Here is a 27,867-nt window from a genome sequence, read left to right as displayed (position 1 = left end):
TGGTGTGATTATACATATACCATGATAAACATTTCTTCTGCTAAACAGAAAAGTAATTCCTGATGTTAAGACTATTGAGCATTATGTGACATATAAATTAGGTTTAATTTGCATATTTTAGAAGTGTACTCACTGGTCCAGTACCAGATAATTTGGAAATTTTCAGCTGTCCATACAGTATAAATGGATCACAGAAACAAGTTGCACAATCATACAGTTTAAGAATTTGAGTAGTTTCAGCCAGTTACAAAAGGTTCCTTTTACTGGCCACATCCAAAGGTGGAAAAAGAATTGGTGATACTTTCCTTTATATCTATAAATAAATTTCATGTAACCTTGTTTGCACTAACATATGCTAAGCAAGTTCCCATGCTGTTAATGTGTGATTGACATTTCCTTAAATAGGCTTTTTCATTAAATTATTTCAGATACAGTGTAAATAGGAACTTTAAAAAAACAACTTTCTAAACATTTGGAGTAGTTTTCTTGACATGAGAATCCTCAGAGTTTCAATCAAATATAAGTTGGTAAAACAAAATATATTGAAACTGTAATTTTTAGCTCACCTGTCACAAAGTGACAAGGTGAGCTTTTGTGATCGCGTGGCGTCCGTCCGTCCGTGCGTAAACTTTTGCTTGTGACCACTCTAGAGGTCACATTTTTCATGGGATCTTTATGAAAGTTGGTCAGAATGTTCATCTTGATGATATCTAGGTCAAGTTCGAAACTGGGTCACGTGCTGTCAAAAACTAGGTCAGTAGGTCTAAAAATAGAAAAACCTTGTGACCTCTCTAGAGGCCATATTTTACATGAGATCTTAATGAAAATTGGTCAGAATGTTTACCTTGATGATATCTAGATCAAGTTCAAAACTGGGTCACGTGGGGTCAAAAACTAGGTCAGTAGATCTAAAAATAGAAAAACCTTGTGACCTCTCTAGAGGCCATATTTCTTAATGGATCTTCATGAAAATTGGTCAGAATGTTCACCTTCATGATATCTAGGTTAAGTTTGAAACTGGGTCACGTGCGGTCAAAAACTAGGTCAGTAGGTCTGAAAATAGAAAAACTTTGTGACCTCTCTAGAGGCCATATTTTTCATGGGATCTTTATAAAAACTGGTGAGAATGTTTACCTTGATGACATCTAGGTCTAGATCGAAACTGGGTCACGTGCGGTCAATAACTAGGTCAGTAGATCTAAAAATAGAAAAACCTTGTGACCTCTCTAGAGGCCATATTTTTCAAGAGGTCTTCATGAAAATTGATCAGAATGTTCATCTTGATGATATCTAGGTCAGGTTCGAAACTGGGTCAGGTGCGGTTAAAAACTAGGTCAGTAGGTCTAAAAATAGAAAAACCTTGTGACGTCTCTAGAGGCCATATTTCTCAATGGATCTTCATGAAAATTGGTGAGAGTGTTCAGCTTGATGATATCTAAATCAAGTTCGTAACTGGGTCATGTGCGGTCAAGAACTAGGTCAGTAGGTCGAAAAATAGAAAAACCTTGTGACCTCTCTAGAGGCCATATTTTTCATGAGATATTTCATGAAAATTGGTGAGAATGTTCATCTTGATGATATCTAGGTCAAGTTCAAAAGTAGGTCACGTGCCTTCAAAAACTAGGTCATTAGGTCAAATAATAGAAAAACCTTGTGACCTCTCTAGAGGTCATATTTTTCAATGGATCTTCATTAAAATTGGTCAGAATTTTTTATCTTGATGATATCTAGGTCACATGTGCTCAAAAACTAGGTCACTATGTCAAATGATAGAAATAACGATGTCATACTCAGTTCAACACTGGGTCATGTGGGGATAGGTGAGCGATTCAGGACCATCATGGTCCTCTTGTTACTACTTTTGTTCTCGAACCGTTACAGAAGTAAACATAAATGCAACATTTTATTGCCAAAACCTTAATTTATACAAAGTGTAGAATTTGTTATGTGCAGGAGCCATCCAGCTGACTTACGGTAGGTCAGTGGTTCTACCCAGGTGCCTTGAAAAATTACACTTTCATAATAAATTTAAAGTAGCTATTATCAGTCAGAAAGATCTTTTGTGTGGATCTATATTTGGTCCCTGTATTCTCCAGAAAAACTGTTTTTATGGAAATAATGAATCAAATGTTTTTTGTGTGACTTTAAAAGAGCTGAGTGAATTGTTCTGTTTACTATGTAGAGAGAATGCTTGGTAGATACAGTATATGTTAAATCTAGAATGAGTTTATTTTGAGATTTTTATTTGATCAGTTTTGTAAATTTGGTAAAGTCCATACACTGTATTGGTTCTTTTCTTATGTGTCTTACTATGCGTAGATTTTTGTCTTTTAAAGAAATTAAAACCATGTCTCCCATCTAAAAGTGTTCTTGTTTCTTTCAGTCACTAGTACAAGGATAGGTGGAGAGCTTGAGATAATCTTGCTGAACGGGTGATGTTTACACAATTTTATGCTATTTCATCTGTGTTACATCAATATTCAGATATGCTTGAGCTTCTTCAGTGAAAAATGTGTACCCTGACTCAGGTTTTCAGCTTAGTTTTGTCCCAAGAAATGTCCAACCTCATTTTCAGGGTTATGACTGCTAGAATTTCCTTGTAGAACTTGCTTGAAACAGACATATCAGGCCTAAGAATGTCATTGTTGTAAAGAGTTTTGCACAAATTAACTTTTGTTATTAATACCCCTAAAATAATTTGGAGGGTATGGGTTTCCCCAGCCATGTTTTTTTTAGCTCACCTGAGCATGAAGTGAGCTACTGTGATTGCTCACTGTGCGGCTTCTGGCCGATAGCTGTCCTACTACACTTTTTAATCTCGTACATTTATGGGGGCATATAGAATTGCTGCTGTCTGTACGTAGTACATCCCAAAACCTTGTGTCCAACTCCTCCCACACTATTCGCCTGATTTGCTTCAAACTTTCACACTTGACCAAGCTTGATGTGCAGATGACTGTAAAAAAAGGAACTTTTGCGGTGGCTATTTAGCTCGGGTAGTGACAAGGTGAGCTTCTGTGATCACACATCATCCGTTCACAATTTTTTGTGAACATGATAGACCACATTTTGCGATCAGTTTTAATCAAACTTGCACACGTTTCACGAGGGCACAGCCCGAGTGACATTATTTGTACGACGTATTACTGCCCGAGTGTATAAATAGTGTTAAAATACGGTTTTGCTATAAATTATTGCGATTCTAATATGCCCTTAATCTAAAACAGTAGATAAAATAAAGTAGCGCTCTTTTTTGTCACAACAAAAACATCTGACGTCACTGCAATGTTAACGTGATGTCATTCTAGCGTAAGAGTGTTTTAACAGAGAAAAGCATATTAGAATGCCTAATATCAAATCATATAGATGGATACTTCACTTTCTTAGTCAGCAAATGAGGTTTAGCGCAATAATAAAAACTCAACAATTATAATATATCATACACTTTATTAAATCAAAGGTATATATATAGTGTTCACTACCTTCACTAGGAACACATCACTTTATAGTAAGAATATTTTAGACCATAAAAATAATGAAAAATAGAACCTTAAGCATAATGTGTTTTTCTTCTATAATTTAAGACAATTTATCTCGTGTTTCTCTGCAGTTTCACTGTTTCAAACTGGAATTTTCATTTTGAAATGTCTACAAGTATGACTTGTCGCTGGTCATGACGAACCTCCTTATCAATAATTATGATCCTAGGCATTTAAAACATAGAATAAAGTAAAGTATAAATAAGTTCTTTCCAACATACATTGGTAAAGATTTATATATAAATACCTGCAAAAACAAAGATACACAAGAGCTGGTTGAACACGAAATGCCCCACTTGATGCATTCAGTAACTGCACAAGGAACAAATTATTTGGTCACTGTGCACTGGACGTTTGACCTAATGACCTCAAAGCAATAATTATAGGTCATTTACCAGTCATAAGTGACCTCCATATCAAATGTGATCTTTGATCAAAGCATTCTCTTGTTATTTGGCAAAAAAAGTTCTACTGTTCTGGGTCAACGTAGCCTTCACCTTTGACCTACTGACCTCAAAATCAGAAGGGGTGATGGTCATGATCAATCTCCCCATTGTTTGATGATCCTAAGCCAAAGCATTCTCAAGTTATCCGGAAATGGTTTTAACTGTTCCGGGTCACTGTGACCTTGACCTTTGGCCTACTGATCTCAAAATCAATAAGGGCCATCTGCTGGTCATGATCAACCTCCCTATTAAGTTTTGTGATCCTAGGCCCAAGTGTTCTCGAGTTATCGTCTGGAAACCGTTAAACTGTTACGGGTCACTGTGACCTTGAACTTGGACGTATTGATCTGAAAATCAATAGAAGTCATCTGCTGGTCATGACCAACTCCCTATCATTTTCATGATCCTAGGCCCAAGCATTCTTGAGTTATCATCGGAAACCTTAGACCTGTTCAGGGTCAATGATGACCTTGACCTACTGATCTCAAAATAAATAGGAGTCGTCTGCTGCTCATGACGAACCTCCTTATCAATAATTATGATCTTAGGCCCAAGCTATCTTGAGTTATCATCATGGAAACCGTTTAACTGTTCCGGGTCAATATGACCTTGACCTTTGACCTACTGATCTCAAAATCAGTAAGGGTCATCTGCTGGTTATGACCAACCTCCCTATCAACTTTCATGATCCTAGGCCCAAGTGTTCTTGAGTTATCATCCAATTGATATACATACCTACCGTCATACAGGCCAACTGACTGACCAACTGACATCTGCAAAACAATATACACCTCGAAGGGGGGCATAATAATCCAAAGTTACGTAAAAAAAATCTGAACATGTCATAACATTATTTAAAACTATAATGAACATTGCATTATCATGACTGAGAGTGACTTTGCCCAACTTCCTGACATTCTGAAGGTAAAGTCAGTCAAGTTTGGTTTAAACTCTTCAAAAGATATGAAATGAATAGAAAATTTGTTTGTTTTACATGTAAGAATGAAACATCTTTGGTCTCTACACTGCTGCTCAAACAAGTTTGCATCTGATGTTTGCTCACTGAAAGATATTTCAGTCCTACACTGAAACAACCTTATATACTCTTATATCACTGTCAAGCTTTTTCCAAATCCCATACAAGTTACATATTTTCTCCATTTTTTTATTATCAACTGAAAGTAAAAAGTTCTTTTTAACTCATATTTCCTTAACAGGCTGTGGCATAATAAATTATACACTTTATGACCTTACCTAAAATTCATAAACTTTTTAAAACCGTAGAGTAAAACTGTAATTCAATATGAGGCCAGTGACACAATTTTATGGAATGTTTACCAAATCCCAGTTTCCAGTTTCATTATATAAGTGAGGTAAATTAAATTTTTTTTCTTCAAAAAATACAAGGAACCCTTCACAGTACTTAAAAACATATTTTCTATAAAAACTACTTATTATACATAATTTATGTAAAAAGTAAATATCTGTAAAAAGCTACAACAACAACAAAACTAACAACATACAGCTCACAAGAAAAATCCTAATTATGTTCAATATTATAAAATCCACACCAACACCTAGCAGCATCTAAACGCAAGTCCGTATCAACAGGTGCTGCTGAAATGCATACAATAAAATTGTTCAGTAAGTTTTAGACAATAATTATTGCAGGCATTAAGCAATGAAAGTACTCATTTATGTAAAATGTACCACGACTCGTGAAGAATGCCATCAAAAGTTTAGTAAGTGGGTATACATAAACCTTGATATGATATCATGCATGACAACTGATATAGCCTGTATGGAAGCTGGAACATTTCTAAGACAAGACAGCCATCTACATAGCTCACTTACAGAATATTGTCTATACACCTACAAGACAAAGTAATCTGAATACAACACCAGTGTCAGATAATCTTATAATGTTTGTTGCACCAGTTACAGACTATTTTATTATGACACAAAATAAATCTACCTCACCTATTAAGTAGTGGAAAGGCAATCCCTCCGTTAGTTTGAGATACGTCCGTAAACATTGTAAAACATTTTTTTAGACAAATCTCAATCTTGGCTGGGATTTCCTTATCCATAAGTGAAGAATGTGGCAAAGCCCCTCTACTCAGCAACCATATCAATGCATACACTTGTAGACTATTATACCTACACATACCCAATGCTTCGCTGCTGCACTTTATCCAGCTTAATCTACTAAATGTATCTATTAAATAACACATCAATTACATTGTTATGAAAAAGTTCTCCTGTCTTATAACTGTTACCTTAAATCTTTAGGTAAAAGCTAATTATTTTGGTGTCTAGGTGCAAGCTCAAATTATAAAAGTGCCAGTCAATCTCTATGTACCAGTCAAATCTCTATGTACCAGTCAAATCTCTAGGTGCCTGCTAATCTCAGTGCAAGCTTAAATCTGTAAGTACAGGTTAAATCTCTAGAAGTCAGTCAAATCTCTAGGTACCAGTCAAATCTCTAGGGAGTCAGTCAAATCTCTATGTACCAGTCAAATCTCTAGGGAGTCAGTCAAATCTCTTGGTACCAGTCAAATCTCTAGGTGCCTGCTAATCTCAGTGCAAGCTTAAATCTGTAAGTACAGGTCAAATCTCTAGAGGTCAGTCAAATCTCTAGGTACCAGTCAAATCTCTAGGGAGTCAGTCAAATCTCTAGGTACCAGTCAAATCTCTAGGGAGTCAGTCAAATCTCTAGGTACCAGTCAAATCTCTAGGTACAACAAAATTTGACACTGTGCAAGCTTAAATGTCTATGTGCTAACTAAAATTTCTAGGTGCAAGTTACAATGTCTAGGTGCCAACTAAAATTACCGAGGTACTATGTGCTAACTAAAATCTCCAGGTGCCAGCTAAAATCTCATCATGAGAAAGGCATATTGCACTTTAACAAAATGTTCAGTTATATGTCACACTGAATAAGTCACTAATATACTGCTTATCCCACAAGACAAAATTTTAATACTCTTTTTTGTTGCGTTCAACTTAATTAAATACACTTCTTCTATGTGTCAACTGCTAGTCACAAAAAAGAGAAAAAAATCAAACATTAATACATGAACTCAAAAACAAGAGAACAATCAAACGGCAAGAATTCTGTAAGGTGTCATCCTCAAATTTGTAGTAATTCTTTCACAGATGTAAAAATGTTGCTGTAACGCATGGCTTACAGCTCTCATACCAAATCAAGTCAGTCAACAGTATCACTTATCCGCCATTTTTACCAATGAAGCTGATTGATCATTGTACACCTCACTGCTTCATACAATTTCTCATTTGCAGGCTTTAAATTCCCTCATCCTTACCCCACATCTCTCAATCAAAATATTCAAAATAATAACATTATACATGGTCCACTCTGCCGTTAGGTCTAGGATTATACATGGCCCACTCTGCCGTTAGGTCTAGGACTGTTACTCTGTAACTGTGCTTGCATTTTCGCCAACATTTCTTGCATTCTTTTGATCTGTAAAACAAAATATGCTTTTAATTATGGCACACTTTAATCCAACATAAAACCAAAAGATCATTAAACTACTTTGTCTCCATACTATATATACACAGAGAGAGAAATTCACAAGAGGGCCATGATGGCCATAGATCGCTCGGCTGAGTTTCACAGATTGGTTCAACAGTTATTGCAGACAATTTCTATGAAAGAAGTTTCAAAATTGGTCCAGCAGTTTCTGACAGGAAGTTTTTATTGTCCACTATATACATAAAGGAACCACAATACAAACAAAATTCTATTAAAGTCAAAATGAGCAATAACTCCATCATAATTGGTAGACTGTAACCAAAATTGAACTCCACCTGTATTTCAAAATGGTTTACCTAACTACGAAATGAATTATTTTCAAAACTAAGACATAGATGTTTTGCAAAATTTTAAGTCTGAAAAGATTCACAATTCTGCCAAAACTTGGTTGATTGTAACTGTTGGTATTTATCGATCATATACCTGTGTACTGAAAATGAATCAAATCTATTTATCCTTTGAAAAGTAATATGGGGCCATATCTCTGTCAAAACTTAGTGGACTGAACACAGCATCTTGTCACGGTGTTTATTTCTGTAGAGGATATTTGTTTGTTTTAGTGTAAGATGGAAATATATTTCAATGAGTGAACACTATAATGTAATATTTTCATGGATGGCGCAACCACGAGTGAAAATGTAAATTATGGTGTTCACGAGTGAAATATATTTTGATCTTACACTGAAACAAACAAATTTTCTATTTATTTTATGCATTTTTAATGATTTTAACCAAATTATATCCAGTTTATCCGCGCAACGTCACGTGCATCACATCATGATGTCATAATGTCGTGACGTCATGATATCTTTGTAGAAAACCTGTAAATAGTTCTATTAGGAATCTATGTTTCCTGATTTCTTTTACATTTTATTATGATAGAATGTATATATTTATGATCCTGTTAGTATTTTTATACATCTACATCTTTATTGAAGTATATTTTTAAAGTACTTTTCTATTATTTATAATTCATATTCTTTCGCATTCAAGTGTAGGTCCGTACCAGTGAAAAATAAAAATGATATTTTCACTGTTTGAAACAGTGAAAATATCGATTTTATTTCACTGATAAATTTCACTAAAGAGCATAAAATAAAGTAACTGATACAAAGAACTCAAAAACAAAAGAGCTTTTCAAAATATTTTGTTGGAAGTATAAATTCAGTGGTATATGATAAATATATATGTCAGTTAACGTTACACATATTTATTCAATTTCTATACAGTAATTGATACCTCTGCTTCTTTCTCCTGTAACAATTGTTCCGTCGCCAGAGAAGTCTCTAAATTAGCTGCAGAATCTCTCTTTAACTTTCTGAAACAAATTAAAATAACTTACAAACTAGACAAGTAAGCTAAAGTCTTTGACCTCTACTGGGTAAGCGTGACCTAACCTTTCAGGTATGAGGTCCTGTATGGGACATCTTGTTATGGAGATCGTATAAGTAAAGTCATCGGAATATTCATCAATGTATACATAAGTTTTAAACCAATCTAAACAACAGCTGTCCATAAGATAGCACACCTGACTATATGACAACTCAGTCAAACAAGGCCCATAACTTGGTAAGGCTTATGTAAATGACTTAATTTATTTCACTGAATTACAAACTTATTTTTGTTGCAATGATAACAACCTGCAATTAAAATTTCAACAAATTTTCTTAGTCTATCAACAGGAAATTTTTGAAAATGAACTGATTTCAAACAAGAGTTTTCCAATTTGTGTATACAGTCATGTATGTTTAGGGAGAAGGATGTCTTGTGTGAAGTTTCAATCAGATGTACATAGCAACTGCTGTTACTGATATATAGCTTCATAGTAGCATGCAAAACTGAGAATGAGCCATAACTAAATAAAAGGAAGAGTAATCTAATATCAGTAGGTCTGTTCAGTAGGTCTGATCACCTGGAAGCATTGTGCCAAGTTTCAATCCAATACATGTTGTTATTAAGAAACAGCTCGACAGTTGCATGCAAAACTTTAACCAAATTTTCTAAGTAGAAAAAGGCTGCACATTTTATTTTGAATTGAATGGAATCAAGAGTTATCTAACTTAGTAAAATCTGTGTCTATGAAACCTTGTGTAAAGTTTTGATCCAATAGAGGCAATAGTTACTTACAGAACTTGCATGCAAAAAGGGGTTTAACTGATGCTAGAGTGATTAGAATAGCTCTCATTATTCTTCTAATAGTCCGGCTAAAATGACACAAAATCTTTGACCTCTTAGCATGACCTTCACCTCTGAGATATATGTCTGGCTCATGAAAATTATTTGTGCCTCATTTTTTAATTAAAATCCAAACATGCACAACAAAGCTTGGAATATATAATTACAAATACACACACATGGAGAGGGGTAACACTATATCCTTAGGACATCTGACGACAAAAGAAATTAAATTTGTAACAAGGGTGGGATGAATGTCTAAATACATCATGCGGGGAGAATTTTGTGTACAAAGCCATTTTCTTTGTTTCCAGATAACATAGGTTTGTTTGTTTTGGTTTAACGCCATTTTTCAACAGTATTTCAGTTATGTAATGACGGGCAGTTAACTTAACCAGTGTTCCAGGATTCTGTACCAGTACAAACCTGTTCTCAGCAAGTAACTGCCAACTTTCCCACATGAATCAGAGGTGGACGACGAATGATTTCAGACACAATGTCTTTTATCAAATCGTCACAGAGAACATATGGCACACCCAAGGAAACAACTAACGACTCTGCAATCCGTAGATGTGCGCTCTCCCTATTGAGCTAAGCAGGTGGGTAAGTCAGGTTTGTATTCATACTTTCATTCTACATGTGCACTAAGACTGGGTCGTACTGTTCAAATGATGGAGAGAAAAGGTTATCTTATATGTCCCCTCCCTCCCATTATGAACAATTACAGCGGGTGTATAAGCAAAAGCAGGGTCACAATCATTCCTTACTGAAAGAGCTTCTGAACTAAAGTCACACCCCTTCTTCATAGAGAGTCAGTACTTTTTATCTAAGAAGCATTCTCTAGCTTATTCCTATAAAACTTGAAATTGTTTTCATATTCAAGCTAAATAAATTTAGTATAAAATTAGCAATTTTCATTCAATAAATAACATTTAATTACCCTCTTTCTCGCTGGGTGGTCGTCATTTGTTCAGATATATGCTCTGCTCGATAATTTTCGTAATGAACATCACAAGTAACATCCTTCAGATCCTGCATGTGTGTGCTAAAATAAAAAAAAACACTTTCAATTAATGAAACCTCAATGATGCTGAAACATACAAGCACTTTCCATTAATGAAACCTCAATGATGCTGAAACATACAAGCACTTTCCATTAATGAAACCTCAATGATGCTGAAATACACAACCACTTTCCAGAAAATAAACCTTAATTGTGCTGAAATACAAAACCATTTTCCAGAACATAAACCTTAATGTTGCTGAAAAATTACAACCACTTTCCAGAACATAAACCTCAATGATGCTGAAATACACAACCACTTTCCAGAACATAAACCTCAATGATGCTGAAATACACAACCACTTTCCAGAACATAAACCTCAATGATGCTGAAATACACAACCACTTTCCAGAACATAAACCTCAATGATGCTGAAATACACAACCACTTTCCAGAACCTATTCCTTAATGATGCTGAAATACACAACCACTTTCCAGAACATAAATCTCAATGATGCTGAAATAAACAAGCACTTTCCAGAACATAAACCTTAATGATGCTGAAATACACAACCACTTTCCAGAACATAAACCTCAATGATGCTGAAATACACAAACACTTTCCATAACATAAACCTCAATGATGCTGAAATATACAAGCACTTTCCAGAACATAAACCTCAATGATGCTGAAATACACAAACACTTTCCAGAACATAAACCTCAATGATGCTGAAATATACAAGCACTTTCCAGAACATAAACCTCATTGATGCTGAAATATACAAGCACTTTCCAGAACATAAACCTCAATGATGCTGAAATACACAAACACTTTCCAGAACATAAACCTCAATGATACTGAAATACACAAACACTTTCCATAACATAAACCTCAATTGTGCTTGAATTATACTAGCACATTTCCAAACATAAACCTCGATATATATTAAATACACACACATAGTTACCAAACCTTAAACATCTGACGACAAAGAAATAAATTTGTAACAAGTTCGGATGAAGTCATAAACTACATCATGCGAGAATTTTTACAACCCATTTTCTTGCCAGAACATAGTTAACCTCCATTTTCAACATATTCAAGTAATGACGCAGTAACTTAACCATTTCAGATCTGTACATCACAAACCTTTCCAGACAGTAACCCCTCCACATGATCAGGTGACGAAATGATTCAGACACATTCTTACAAATCTCACAAGACAATGGCTACCCAAGGAAACAACAACGACTCTATCCGTAATTCATTCCCTATTGGTGCGTGAAGTCATTTATCAACTTATCCATGGCATAAACTGCTACATTCAATGATGGAAAAAATTACATATTCCCCTCCTCCAAGAACAATTACGTTATGAGCAAAAGCATGGTCACAATCATCCACTGAAAGCTTTCCGAACTAAAGTCAACCCTCTCATGAGGCAGTACACAAACCAGCTTTCCTATAAAACAAATCCTATAAGCTATAAATTTGTATAAATACAACCATTCAAAAATAAACTCAATTATGCTGGAAATATACACAAATTTCCGATAACATATAATCCTTAACTATGGTGGCTAAATAAAAAACACTTTCATAATGAAACCTCAATGATGCTGAAACATACAAGCACTTTCCATAATAAACCTCAATGATGCTGAAATATACAGCACTTTCCAAATAAACCTCAATGATGCTGAAATACACAACCACTTTCCAAAACATAAACCTCAATTGTGCTGAAATACAAAACCTTTCCAGAAATAAACCTTAATGATGCTGAAAATTACACACCACTTTCCAGAACATAAACCTCAATGATGCTGAAATACACAACCACTTTCCAGAACATAAACCTAATGATGCTGAAATACACAACACTTTCCAGAACATAAACCTCAATGATGCTGAATTATACAAGCACTTTCCAGAACATAAACCTCATTGTTGCTGAAATAACAACACTTTCCAGAACATAAACCTCAATGATGCTGAATATACAACAACTTTCCAGAACATAAACCTCAATGATGCTGAAATACACAAACACTTTCCAGAGCATAACCCTTAATGCTGCTGAAATACAAACACTTTCCCAAACATAAACCTTAATGATGCTGAATAACAAGCACTTTCCAGAACATAAACCTCAATGATGCTGAAATACACAAACACTTTCCAGAACATAAACCTCAATGATGCTGAAATAACAACACTTTCCGAACATAAACCTTAATGGTGCTGAAATAACAACACTTTCCAGAACATAAACCTCAATGATGCTGAAATACAACCACTTTCCAGAACATAAACCTCAATGGTGCTGAAATATACAAGCACTTTCCAGAACATAAACCTCAATGATGCTTGAAATACACAACACTTTCCAGAACATAAACCTCAATGATGCTGAAATACACAAGCACTTTCCGAACATAAACCTCAATGATGCTGAAATACACAACCACTTTCCAGAACATAAACCTCAATGATGCTGAAATATACAAGCACTTTCCAGAACATAAACCTAATGATGCTGAATTTACAAGCACTTTCCAGAATCATAAACCTCAATGATGCTGAAATACACAACACTTTCCATAACATAAACCTCAATGATGCTGAAATACACGAACACTTTCCAGAACATAAACCTCAATGATGCTGAAATACACAAACACTTTCCAGAACATAAACCTTAATGCTGCTGAAATATACAAGCACTTTCCCGAACATAAACCTCAATGATGCTGAAATACACAAACACTTTCCAGAACATAAACCTTAATGGTGCTGAAATATACAAGCACTTTCCAGAACATAAACCTCAATGATGCTGAAATACACAAACACTTTCCATAACATATTCCTTAATGGTGCTGAAATATACAAGCACTTTCCCGAACATAAACCTCAATGATGCTGAAATACACAAACACTTTCCAGAACATAAACCTCAATGGTGCTGAAATATACAAGCACTTTCCAGAACATAAACCTCAATGGTGCTGAAATACACAAACACTTTCCATAACATATTCCTTAATGGTGCTGAATTATACAAGCACTTTCCAGAACATAAACCTCGATGATGTTGAAATACACAAACACTTTCAAGAACATAAACCTTAATGATGTTGAAATACACAAACACTTTCCAGAACATAAACCTTAATGATTTTGAAATACACAAACACTTTCCAGAACATAAACCTCAATGGTGCTGAATTATACAAGCACTTTCCAGAACATAAACCTCAATGGTGCTGAAATACACAAACACTTTCCATAACATATTCCTTAATGATGCTGAAATACACAACCACTTTCCAGAACATAAACCTTAATGATGCTGAAATACACAAACACTTTCCAGAACATAAACCTCAATGGTGCTGAAATATACAAGCACTTTCCAGAACATAAACCTCAATGGTGCTGAAATGCACAAACACTTTCCATAACATATTCTTTAATGGTGCTGAATTATACAAGCACTTTCCAGAATATAAACCTCGATGATGTTGAAATACTCAAACACTTTCAAGAACATAAACCTTGATGATGTTGCCATATACAAACACTTTCAAGAACATAAACCTCGATGATGTTGCCAAACACTTTCAAGAACATAAACCTGAGATGGTGCTAGAAAAAATCTATACATACAGCACTTTCAGAACATAAACCTCAATGTGTGCTAGAATATACAAACACTTTCCATAAACTATATATCTTTAATTGCTGATATATATACAACACTTTCCACGAATAAAACCTCATGATGTTGATATACTCAAACACTTTCAAGTACATAAACCTCAATGATGTTGGTATATACAAACACTTTCAAGAACACAAACCTCAATGATGTTTATAAACACTTTCAAGAACATAAACCTCGATGATGTTGCCATACACAACCATTTTCCAGAACATAAACCTCGATGATGTTGCCAAACACTTTCAAGAACATAAACCTGGATGATGTTGCCAAACACTTTCAAGAACATAAACATCTATGATGTTGCCATACACAAGCACTTTAAAGTACATAAACCTCAATGATGTTGGTATATACAAACACTTTCAAGAGCATAAACCTCTATGATATTGCCATACACAAACACTTTCAAGAACATAAACCTTGATGATGCTGCCATACACAACCATTTTCCAGTACATAAACCTCGATGATGCTGCCATACACAAACACTTTCAAGTACATAAACATTGATGATGCTGCCATGTACAAACACTTTAAAGTACATAAACCTCAATGATGCTGCCATAACAAACACTTTCAAGAACAAAACCTCATGATGTTACATAAAACACTTTAAAGAACATATATCTTCTTGAGATTTGCATACAACAAAAACACTTTAAGAAACATAAACCTCGATGATGCTTGCCATAACAAACACTTTAAGTACATAAACCTCGATGATGTTGCCATACAGAAGCACTTTAAAGAACATAAACCTCGATGATGTTGCCAAACACTTTCAAGAACATACACCTCGATGATGTTGCCATATACAAACACTTTCAAGAACATAAACCTCGATGATGTTGCCAAACACTTTGAAGAACATAAACCTCGATGATGTTGCCATATACAAACTTTTAAGAAGATAAACCTCTACAATGCAGAAAACTTCACGAAGCTGCAATATACAAACACATTCCAAAACATAAACCTAAATGACACTGAAACACACAAACACAGTTATGATGTCACTGTTACAGTTTTTCTTGCAGACAAGGTGTTTAAAAGCCATCTGAACAGCTGAGTGGCTGAGGTCTGTGACTTCAAGTCACTTTGTCCTCATCACAGTGTCAAACCTCACAGGTCTCAAATTCTTTCATGTGAAGCCAGTAGATTAGTTACCTATACACGACCCAAGGCCTTGGTCTGCACATGACTTTCACTGGTTTACTGTATATTAAGTTCAAAATATGTTAGATTATATCCCCAACTGTTCATCAAAATGCACCACAGCTAACATTTTTCCAGGGAAGCATATCCATGTCTGAACAATTATCTGGAGTGTAATCTTAAGTCTTTACTTCAACTGCTGGTACACCAATAACTAGTATTTTTCAAAATAACTTTAATAGTAGGTAGCTTGTCATGTAGTGTAACTGATTTTACATACCTGATCAACATCTGTCTCAACTTTATAAAATCAGAGTGTAAAGGATTTTCCACTGAAAACAAAATGCAACAAAGGAAATGATTTTAGAATTTCACTAAAAATACTTGTAAAATATCATTGTATATGATTAACAATACATCTATTGAGAGAAGACGTCTGCAATTTGAATGTTACAGCTAACAAACCTTAGTATGTCTGAACTGTATGAGCCTTCTGAAAATACCAGCAGAAAACACAACTTTTTACCGTGCCTGACACTGATTTAACGGTAGCTTTCTTTGTACTAACATTTCTATTGTAAAACTACCCTCCAACACTGAAATCCCTTTAAAACTACAGAAGTAATTTGTGCCACAAACTTGCATGCACCAACAATGCCCACAATCTGTCTAGGCCAGTTGGCGCTGCAAAGTTTGTACTATGAAAAAACATTAATGCACATCCAACACTGAATGCAAATCAGCGTATGAAGTTTCAACGGAATCCCTGTCTAACTATTGATGTAAATCACACCACAGTTTTGGCAACGGACTTCTATATATCCTCTAAACTTTCATTTGTAGGAGTAGAGAAAGGAATAATTTATGTTCTTTAGATCTATTTACCTTCAACAATACCCCATGGATACATTCTCCCTCGGATTTTTTTACCCCCAGCTTCTACAACAGTGTTACTGCCCACTACTGCAAATGGAATGGATTTCTGAAACAAAGAGAAAGACAAGGATTTGATAATGATATAAAAGGGTCTGCACAGTTAATCCATTAATATTTGCCAGGTATTGTTTTTATTGTTGGCTTGATCAATGAAATTAAATCTAAATAAGCAACTGTAACTCTTATTAATGTTATATTTCAAATCTGAAATAAATTTAACCTTGGAATCTGTTAAAAATTCAAAACATATGACTGAGAAAGACAAAATAATGCCAGTTTCAAAATAATATCAAAATACCTTTATATCTGCCACAAAAGTCTTGCTTTTAATAATTGACTGATACCTTCTTCATATGAATCAGAGATGGAGCATGAATGACCTCATACATGTTTTCTTCAGTTAGTCATCACAAAAATATATACCTTGCCCAGGGTTCTCTACATTTTGAAATGATTAATATTTGTGAGAGACTACTTTCTGTGGATTTCTTGGTTCAGTGAATCCACAAAATTAAATCCCGATGAACAAGTAAGATTCTTATTTATTTATATTCAAAACTTGAAATCCATGAATTCATATCCCCATAAAATAGCTATTTTGGCCAAAACCACAAATGTTCATGCCTGCAACATTAAATGATTTCACAGTATTGAGGTAATTAGGTGAGTAACAAGAACCAGGAAACAATGGAACATACCTTGAGTTGCTTGTCCTGCTGTTTAAACTCCTCATCCTCATCACTATCACAATCAGGATACTGGTATATATGTATGTTATGTTTCTCAATTTCCAGTAGAACCTGGCAAGATAATAAACAAGAGGGTCATGATGACCCTGGATCGCTCACCTGAGTAATATGAGCTACATGTTTCAAATGTCAAACTGATGATTTTTAGAAATCTTTTGGAAGATTTTCCGATGTAAAATCAAGTAACCTCTGGGGTGGGGCCAATTTTACCCCGGGGGTCATGATTTGAACAGAGTTTGTAGAAGTCTACTAGGCAATGTTACATGTCAAATATCTAAGATCTAGGCCTTCTGGTTTATTTTTAGCAAATTTATGAAGATTTCCCTATGTGCAATCAAGTAACCCCTGGGGTTTAGTCAATTTGACCCTGGGGGGTCAAGATTTGAATAAATTTTGTAGAGGTCCACTAGGCTATGCTACATGTCAAATATCTAAGCTCTAGGCCTTCTGGTTTTTTTTTTTTTTTTAAATTTAAGATTTTCCTATAGAAATCTATGAAAATTTTTAGAAGATTTTCCGATGTACAATCAAGTAACCCCATGGGGCGGGGTCATGATTTGAACAAATTTTGTAGAAGTCTACTAGGCAATGCTACATGTCAAATATCTAAGATCTAGGCCTTCTGGTTTATTTTTAGAAATTTTTTGAAGATTTTCCTATGTAAAATCAAGTGACTCCTGGTGCGGGGTCAATTTTGACCCCGGGGGACATGATTTGAACAAATTTTGTAGAGGTCCACTAGGCAATGCAACATGTCAAATATCTAAGCTCTAGGCCTTCTGGTTTATTTTTTTTTTTAATTTAAGATTTTCCTATAGAAATCTATGTAAAATCAAGTGACCCCTGGGGACGGGGTCAATTTTGACCCTGGGGTCATGATTTGAACAACTTTAGTAGAGGTCCACTAGGCAATGCTACATGTCAAATATCTAATCTCTAGGGCTTCTGGTTTTTGAGAAGAAGATTTTTTAAGATTTTCCTATGTAAAATCAAGTGACCCCTGGGGCGGGAGCAATTTTGATCCAGGGGTCATGATTTGAACAAACTTGATAGAGGTCCACTAGGCAATGCTTCACACCAAATATCTAAGCTCTAGGGCTTCTGGTTTTTGAGAAGAAGATTTTTCCTTTCGGTTGCCATGGCAACCAGAGTTCTGCATAGAATTCAATTCTTTGAATAATTTTTGTACAGCTTCACCCAAGGAACATACCTGTGAAGTTTGGATGAAATTGGCCTGGCGGTTTATGAGGAGATGTTGTTTAAAGTAAAAGTTTACGGATGACGGACGCCCGATGACGGACAGTGAGTGATCACAATATGAAAAATATGAAATTTAAATCTTCAAAACCTACAATATGTTAACTAGATACCCATGGGCAACATGTCTAGCCTGCCCTTTGACCCCTAACTGTGACCTTGACCTTTGAGATGGGAACCTGGGGTTTGCGAATGACACTCCGTCACACTGAGTTAAACATTCATGCCAAATATAAACAAGATTCCACAACGCATATCAAAGTTATGGGCCAGACAAGATCTGACAAGACCAGGTGCACAACATTACATGCCATAATTTATGACAATCCTCAAATGTTTTATGACTCTAGGTCAAACAACTTTTTGCGATACATGGGACAACTCAAATGCCCTTTATGCATATTTTGACTGAATCAAGGGCCACAACTCTCGTCTGACCAACACATATCTCAAATAAAACCCAAGAGGCACAACTCAGCACATGCTGAATAATATTCCTACAGGGTATCATGACCTTAAGTCAAATAAGTTTTAAGATACCTGTGACAAACTTTTATGGATATTTTTGACTAAGTCGAGGGTCATATCTTTGGTCTTGCTGAGTGAAATGTCAAATAAACCAACAGGTACACAAGAGCATACCCTGAATAATATTTCTATTATGTTTCATAATCCTAAATCAAATACTTTTTGTGATGGACAAAAACTTTTAGGCCCTTTTTATGCATATTGTTTTAAGATATGCACAACACAAATATGTATAGACATATGGACAAGGGCAACTTTAAATACCCTCACCCCAATTCCTAACCCAACCTCTCGAAATTTTGGGGGGCATGAAAATGCCAGCTGCAATTTAGAGTTCAATACAGCACTATTAAAATCCTTAGATAGATGGCAGAATTATGGAGCAACAGAAAGAAAATCGTGTTTATACCAATTTAACCTCTACCCTCCAAATGAGACCTTGACTTTCAAGTTAGGACCAGTAGGGGCCTGATAATGTGTTTCTTATTCATATGTTAATCTTACGTCTACAAAACTGTTAAATAACAATATTTTTCAGCAAGCTAGCATTATCTTACCCGTTCTTTTAATCTCTTCACTTCCTGCTTTGTAAGCATATCTGACTTGGCAATTAGAGGTATAATGTTGACTTTGTGGTGTAACTTCTTCATTACCATAACATCTACAGGCCGCAACCTGAAAAACATGACAATGTGAATACAAGCATATCTCCCAAATTTGAGAATGTGAGAAATAGTTACATTTAAATTTTTTTACAATTTCTTGTCATGGACACACGTTACATGCTGGCTTAGAACCTCCAACCACTGGAGTTAAAAAAAGTGATTTATTCTGTGAAAATCAAACGTTATAAAACAATTTTTAAGCACTTTGGAAAATTTTGACTGATAAGCCTTTAGTCTAAGTCTCATTCTGATGAGCCTGCTGTTGATGCTGCGTCATCTCTCTATGGCGCCCCTTTCCATATTGTCCGGAAACCATGAAAACCAATGGACCGACTGACTGACCGACAAGCTCACTCTTATATACCCCACAAAACTTCGTTTGTGGGAGTATAATCAAAGTTGTTAATTTATAATTCTTTAACCAGTAAAAACAGAGGAACTGCACAGAAATGAATACATTACATACCCATGACCATAAGGTGAGATGAAATAGAGACAGCAGTGAACTCTGGTATCTTGGATATTTTTCCTGTTTAAACCACTTTCTGCTGTGAAGTAGGCATCAAACTGCTTGTCTATATAGCTCACGATTGCCTTCCAGCTGACAATACAACCAATAAACTCGAAATTAACACATGCAAAAATCAGTGATATCAAGTCAAATATTTTTTACTACAAGTTTTAATACAAGAGGGTCATGATGACCCGGGATTGCTCACCTGAGTAATTGAGCCTACAGCCTCTAGAGTGTTAACAGGGTTTTAGGAGTATGAGTGCTGCAATTTGAACAAGTCTGGGAGAGGACCTTACAATGATGCTACAAACCAAGTTTGGTGTTGATCCATCAAGCATTTCATGAGAAGAAATTGATTAAAAGCATTTCTTTTTTTTTTTAGCTCTAGTAGCCCCGAAAAGGTACTGGTGATTCTGTTTGAAATTTTTTTGAGAGGACCTTACAATGCTGCTACAGCCCAAGTTTGATGGAAAATCTATCAATTAGTTAATGAGAAAAAGTAATTTAAAGGTATTTCGATTTTCATCTCCAGTGGCCCATTATAGGGACCAGGTTCCCCCATTGAAACAAATTTGGGACAAGACCTTAAAATGATGCTGTAGATCAAGTTGGATGAAGAACCATCAAGTGGTTGTGGTTCAAGAGTAGAGGTCAATTTAAGGTATTTCTATTTTTAGCTTTAGTGGCCTGTAAAAGAGGCAAAGTGACCCCAACTGAACAAAATTTTAATTATGGAGATGAGCTAAAGAAAAGTCTGATGAAGATCCACCCAGCAGTTCACGAGACATGTTTAAAGATATTTCTATTTTCAGCTGTAGGGCCACTAAAACGGGTCAAGCAACCCCATTTAAAACATTATGAGAGGACCTTACGATGATGATACAGCAAAAGTTTGATGATGATCCATCATGTGGTTCATGAGAAAAAGTCGTCATTTCTATTTTTAGCTCTAGTGGCCCCAGCTCCCCAATTTGAAAAACTTTAGGGGAGGACTTTATGATGTCACAGATCATTAATAGGTATTTCTATTTTTAAGCATAGCGGCCCCTAAGAAGGGCCAAGTGCCCCCGTTTCAACAATTTCGGAGACCATTAATGATGCTAAAGGTCAAGTCTGATGAAGATCCATCAAGCAGTTCATAAGAAGAAGTCATATTGAGGTATTTCTATTTCTAGCTCTTGCAGCCATTTAAAGGGGTCAAGCATCCTCATTTGAACAAAATTGGGAGAGGACCTTATAAAGGTGTTAAAGATCAATCCATTAAGTGCTTCATGAGTAGAAGTCATTTAAAGTTATTTCTATTTTTATTTGATAAATTATGAGAAATCCTTATGATAATGCTAAAGATCAAATCTGATGAAGATCTATCCAACAGTTCATAGAGTTCAGAAGCCATATTTGAACAAATTGAGGGAAGACCTTATAATAATGCTACAAACTAAGTTTGATGAAGCTCAATCCAGCCATTGATAAAAAGAACTCTTTAAAAAGGTTTTCTATTTTTAGCTTTGACCTAAATCATTTGAACAATCCTGACTGGGGACCATGCCAGGATGCTACTGACCAAGTTTGGTGAAATTCTGACCAGCAGTTTCAGAGCAGATGTGATCTTAAGAAAAGTATGGACAGACAACGGACTACAGATGACAGGGCCGAGGGATGATGAGCAGTCACAATAGCCCAACCCGAGCATTTTGTGCTCAAGCGAGCTAACTAGTGTGTCAACTATAGTCAGTTTCAAGGTCATTCCACATTTCATCTCACATTTTCTCTGTATGAACAGCATCCTTAAAACCAGATGTGTCAACTGTTTTACTTCACATTTTCTCTTTTTGCCATTCCTCTCATGAACAGCATAATTAAAACCAGTTGTATCAACTATAGTCATTTCAACTTTACATTTTTCCATTTATCTTTAGCATCATTAAAATCTGGTCTGTCAACTTCATTGTAATTTTTCTCCACTCACCTTTCCTCTGCATTAACAGCATCGTTGAAACCGGGTGTGTCAACTATAGTCAGTTTCAACTTTACACCACGCTCCTCTATCTCAAGCTCTTTCTTCTCCAATTCCACTGTTTTCTGTATCCTCTCTAAAACAAATGAATTAACTTTAAAACATTTTACATGATTAACTACTTAAAAAGATTTACATGAACAATATAATATTATATTAAATTACACATAGAAGAGTTAAGATTTCTATATGCATATGTTCACATACACATATTATAAACACATTTTATTTAACGTCCAAACTGCATCTTGTAAACATGCACTTTCTGTTCAGAATTTTGACAACTGAGACACTTATTGAAATATAATGTTCCGAATGAATTAGGTTGAGTCTTACACAATCTACTGCATTTATAATACTGTACATTAACATTTCAATATAATAAACACTGTATACTGTAAAGAAGTTGAGCAATGAATGTGGAGTCTTTCAGGAGTTTCCTTTCAAGCTTGTCCACACATCAAAGATGATCATTTGTCAGAGTCCAGATCAATTATGAATACATCTTGTAAGGACTAACACATACACAAGAGTGCACATTGCAAACCTTCAATGTTTCCAACTTTTCTGTCTTTGTACAGGTCCATTAGAAACAGACTGTTAATCAGAGTTGACTTTCCCAAACCTGTCTCACCAACAACCATGAGTGTGAACTCGAACCCTCTGCGGACCGCCTTCCTGTGGACCTGTTCTGGCAGTGATGCAAAACCAATGTACTCATCGTCTTCCTGAAATTAGATTAGTTCGATCCTTTATTCTTTTTTGAAACCATTCATATATTCAGAAAATATACATATTAAAGTTGAGCTGGCAGGAGCCGTTGAACATTTTAGCTGAAATACAATACAAAGTGGTTAAAGTATGAATGTTATGCACGATTAATACAATGACAAACAATATACGCCCAAAGGCATGACCACTGACACGTAAGTGTAACCTTGACCTTGAAGCAAGCCATCCGGAACATGCACTCTGCATGTAGTCTCGATGTGGTGAACATTTGTGTCAAATTTCTTTTAATCCTTCAAGGGGGTCAAGAGAACGGACACGAAACACACTCACATGACCTTTGATCCCTAAGTGTGACCTTGACCTTGAAGTGAGCCATCCAGAACATGCGCTCTGCACATCATCCCAATGTGGTAAACATTTGTGTCAAATTTCTTTGAAATCCTTCAAGGGGTTCAAGAGTTCCAGATCGGACACGAAATTGCTAACAGACGGACAGACACCTGGGGTATAACATAATGCATCCCTTTGGGCGTATAACAAAGGACATTATTGTCTAAAATAGTAGCCATAACCTGACAGTAACCTTGACCTTAGTGATAACAAGAACACTCAATCCAAAACTTTTCTACCCTATTAAACTGTTTGTTATGACAGTGATGAAAATCTGTTTGGTTCTGCAATATTAAAATCTTCTGAATTCTGTGCAGAACTAGCCCTGCCTGGATGTTTTTGTCACATGATTAATACGCATGAGCACCTGCATATATATCCATGACCCATGGTTGTTGGTCAAGGTCATTATTAAAGGTCAAGAAGCATGAGGAAGAATTGACCTCATGACCGATATTGCAGAAAATCGATATCAGGGGAGACAACAGCTATTTGGTATTGGTAACATATATCGGTATTGCGATGTCGACATCTACTGCCTCCGGGTATTGTCACCTGGATGTTTATTTCAATATCAAGTGTAACAAGAGCACCGCCTTGCGGGTGCTGACGCTCATCTGATTTTTTTTGTATAATAGAAATATTGTCCTACCCATGATTTTCTAAGTCTAAAAAGGGCCATCACTCTTGCAAAAAGCAGGATAGAGTTATGTTTCTTGATGTACAGTGTCCACTTATGATGGTGAAAAACTGTTGCAAGTTTTAAAGCAACAGCTTTGATAGTTTATGAGAAAAGTTGACTTAAACATAATATTCAACCAAGAAAATGATTTTTCTAAGTCCAAAAGGGGCAATAATTATTGCAAAAAGCAGGATGGAGTTATGTTGCTTGCTGTACAGGGTCAGCTTATGATGGTGAACAAGAGTTGCAAGTTTTAAAGCAATAGCTTTGATAGTTTAAGAGAAAAAGTTGACCTAAACATAAAACTTAACCAAGAAATCTGATATTTTCTAAGTCCAAAAGGGGCCATAAATCTTGCAAAAAGCAGGATGGAGTTATGTTTCTTGCTGTACAGGGTCAGCTTATGATGGTGAACAAGTGTTGCAAGTTTTAAAGGAATAGCTTTGATAGTTTAGGATAAAAGCTGACCTAAACATAAAACTTAACCAAGAAAACTGATTTTCTAAGTCCAAAAGGGGCAATAATTCTTGCAAAAAGCAAGACGGAGTTATGTTTCTTGATGTACAGGGTCTGCTTATGATGGTGAACAAGTATTCCAAGTTTCAAAGCAAAAGCTTTGATAGTTTAGCAGAAAAGTTGACCTAAACATAAAACTTAACCAAGAAATCTGATATTTTCTAAGTACAAAAGGGGCCATAAATGTTGCAAAAAGCAAGATGGAGTTATGTTTCTTGCTATACAGGGTCAGCTTATGATGGTGAACAAGTATTCCAAGTTTCAAAGCAATAGCTTTGATAGTTTAGGAGAAAAGCTGACCTAAACATAAAACTTAACCAGGCAACGCCGACGCCGACGCCGACGCCGACAACCGCTCAAGTGATGACAATAACTCATCATTTTTTTTCAAAAAATCAGATGAGCTAATAAAAGGGAAGGTTTTTCATAAGATAATTAAACAAGCTTCAATTATCACTGGAGTTACAAATTATGGAAAAGGGATTTTTCATTAGAAATAAAAGAAGACATTTTTATCAAATGAATGTTTAATATGTAATTTTCTGAACCATAGCATTTTTAACATGTTATTTTATAATAATTAAATTTATTTTTATATCAATAGACCATATCTATCAGCAATAAAAACCATATTTTCATATAAAATTATTTTCATACATATTCTTATATAAGAAGAATGTATATTTTAACATGTTTTCGAAAAACAATGTAACAAATCGGCTGAACATTGCTATCTGTAAACCATTTAGATTCAAGTTAAAGGCAAATATCGATGAAGTCTTTTATTTATTTATTTTTTTCATTTTCAACCAAATCTGAAATGTAAATGACCCTTAATCTCTAGAAAAAAGGAGGTTCGTACCCATAGACACATCCTTTTATATTTATATAGCACTAGCATTGATATTTTTACGGCGTCTCCCATATATAAAATATGCTGTCGTTGAAAAATAAAATCTGACATATATATTTAAGAAATATGATCTGATTTTACATTGTTTTAAGGGGACGCATATTGCTACATTCACAGTTCATACAGAAATGCGGAAGGGGTGCATATTCAAGAAATCGATGGTGGGAAAATAAAAAACATATTCCTAAACTGATATAATACTGATGGACACCTGTAATATTCAGTATTTTGTGAATAAGGATGTGGTACTATGAATGTAATAGGAAAATAGAGGTCTTTGTGAAAGTACATTCAACACAAAATATTAAGCTTTTGTAGAAGGAAAAAACAGGTTTTTGACAATAACAGTGTTCCAAATAATGTTGAAGGGATGAGATTTTCTTTCTAACACACCAAATTTTCTTAAACATGTAAAAATTTAACGCCACGCCATTTCAGCTCGAGTTGGACGCCATATTTCTCATTGATAAAAATGTAAACAAAAAAATCAGAGTGGGATTAGCACTGCAAGGGCATAACATGACGTTCTACACAATGAATACCTTAGAACAGATATCTAGGATGCTACACAGGTCAGGCGGGTTAAATGCATAATGGCGATCACTTGAAATTCATCTTGAAAAGGTGGTTAATTTCAGTTTGTTTACATCGTTTTTAATTTTCCCACGACTTCTCGGCGATTCACTGCAAATGTATTACTGCGCCGGACGAAAGGTAACTCTAATAAACCACGGGAGACAACTTAGGTGTCAGCACGTGTACGATTTTTTAAAAAACATGTCGATGATTATAATTTCTTATCAAATAATGAATCCTATTCAGATATTCGTCTTTGATATTAGAAAATTATTAATTTCTGTGGACATTTGTCCAAAAATATTACTTACATTGGACTACTTTGCGCATCAAACTGGTTTCCGCTTCAGTTGTGAGGCACTTCCGTTATACTTTTTGACAACAATAACAAAACACAAAATGAATCAATAAAGTCACTTATAAACCGACTGCTACTTAAATCAGTGTAAGTAAAATTGTTGTTACAACATTATACATGTTCGTTACGTTATGAGATAAAGTTTATCTTGAACTGCATAATCCATTAATTACGTTTAGATGATATTGCATTTACAACTTATTTGACCCCATTTTTTACGCGAATGACAGCATTCTCGTGCAACTCGTGCAAACAGAGTTATGAAAAGTATGGTGGAGAATTCAAGGACAAATTATAAATGACATTAAAGTGAGGATAACTGTATATTCGTCCAGTTTTGATCATTGACATGCCTGCTGTGTATTAGTAACTTTTGTGAACAAGATTAGAATGTTACTTTTGCACATATACACATTGATTGGACCTCTCAACCAAATTTCATACCTTATTTTAGGGATTTTTAAGACAATACATTTTCAAAAGTTTGTTGAATGTGTTTTGATATTTAAGTGCATTGTAATTCATGAATACCAAGTTAAAAATTAATAATGGCAACATTTCTAGGCCCTTATTGTAAGCCACTAGACTTCTGTAACGATAAATGTTTAATGTATTAAGGGGAATATACTCTTTTAGTTTTGGAATGTGGCATTCCTTGACCACCGTATCTTTTCTTATGCACTACTTTGTAAACAAACTAAATAATGTGTTTTAGCTTACATATGCGAAATGAAAAGCAAGACAGTGACCATATTTCACATTCTTTCTTTAAATTAGAATCTGTAGGACATTGATAAATGTTTGGACAAGGTGAAGCACTATTATTTTCGCACCAAAAAGTCTTAATTGTTGACTTTGAATGTACACAATAAGTCTTATGTAATTCAACAATAACTTTCTTGTTTCAGTTTTCTCGTTTTTATTTTAGTGAGCAATCCTTTGTGTACTTATAACAGTTGAAACAGTATCCATTTCATGTACCAAAACCTTGTACTTTTTTGCAGGTAAATTTTATCATACCCCACCCACTTTTTTCTAATTTCAAAGTATGCGTCCCCTTAAATAACGCTGTCTTTAAGTATAATATGTGTAAAAGACCTAGGTACCACCGCCCCCCCCTCCCCCTCCCCTCACACACACACAACAAAAAAAAGAAGATCGAACCATGTTTTATCCGATTTTATAACTTTTACGGCCATAACACATTCTTGTCCAAAAAAAGGAAAACAAAGACAAATATCAAACAGGGAAGTCACAAAATACTAATAAACTTGAATATATTTTAAAATTGTCTGATTGATATGTATTATACCTGCTGCCACTACCACGTCCATTCTTATGTCACAAAAATACATACGCAAGTTATTTTGTTGTTGTTTTTTTTTTTTTTTAAACAGCTGTTTACAATTTATAATTACACAG

General features: G+C 35.0%; 1 protein-coding gene and 1 long non-coding RNA gene across 3 annotated transcripts in view; both read right to left on the bottom strand.

The window, feature by feature from the left end:
• Positions 1-250: 250 nt before the first annotated feature.
• LOC128547294 (uncharacterized) lies at positions 251-2,369 on the bottom strand. The gene is made up of 2 exons (XR_008366427.1): positions 1,857-2,369; positions 251-561 (listed from the first exon to the last, which is right to left on the bottom strand). It is a non-coding gene; the product is annotated as an uncharacterized LOC128547294 (long non-coding RNA).
• A 1,058-nt stretch (positions 2,370-3,427) lies between these two features.
• Positions 3,428-27,867, bottom strand: part of LOC123534101 (septin-5-like) — a 72,370-nt gene continuing 47,930 nt past the window's right edge. For both annotated transcript variants that reach the window (XM_053519539.1, XM_053519538.1), the window contains 10 exons: positions 22,826-23,006; positions 22,231-22,354; positions 20,214-20,348; positions 19,640-19,757; positions 17,247-17,348; positions 16,498-16,594; positions 15,893-15,944; positions 10,660-10,764; positions 8,784-8,862; positions 3,428-7,472 (listed from right to left, as the gene is read on the bottom strand). In XM_053519539.1, coding sequence (XP_053375514.1) covers positions 7,383-7,472; positions 8,784-8,862; positions 10,660-10,764; positions 15,893-15,944; positions 16,498-16,594; positions 17,247-17,348; positions 19,640-19,757; positions 20,214-20,348; positions 22,231-22,354; positions 22,826-23,006 — 1,083 coding nt within the window. In that variant the 3' untranslated portion in view covers positions 3,428-7,382. The remainder of the gene's footprint in view (positions 7,473-8,783; positions 8,863-10,659; positions 10,765-15,892; positions 15,945-16,497; positions 16,595-17,246; positions 17,349-19,639; positions 19,758-20,213; positions 20,349-22,230; positions 22,355-22,825; positions 23,007-27,867) is intronic.

Source organism: Mercenaria mercenaria, chromosome 12, assembly GCF_021730395.1.
Source record: "Mercenaria mercenaria strain notata chromosome 12, MADL_Memer_1, whole genome shotgun sequence".
Classification (NCBI taxonomy): domain Eukaryota; kingdom Metazoa; phylum Mollusca; class Bivalvia; order Venerida; family Veneridae; genus Mercenaria; species Mercenaria mercenaria.
This window is presented reverse-complemented; position numbering and strand designations above follow the sequence as displayed.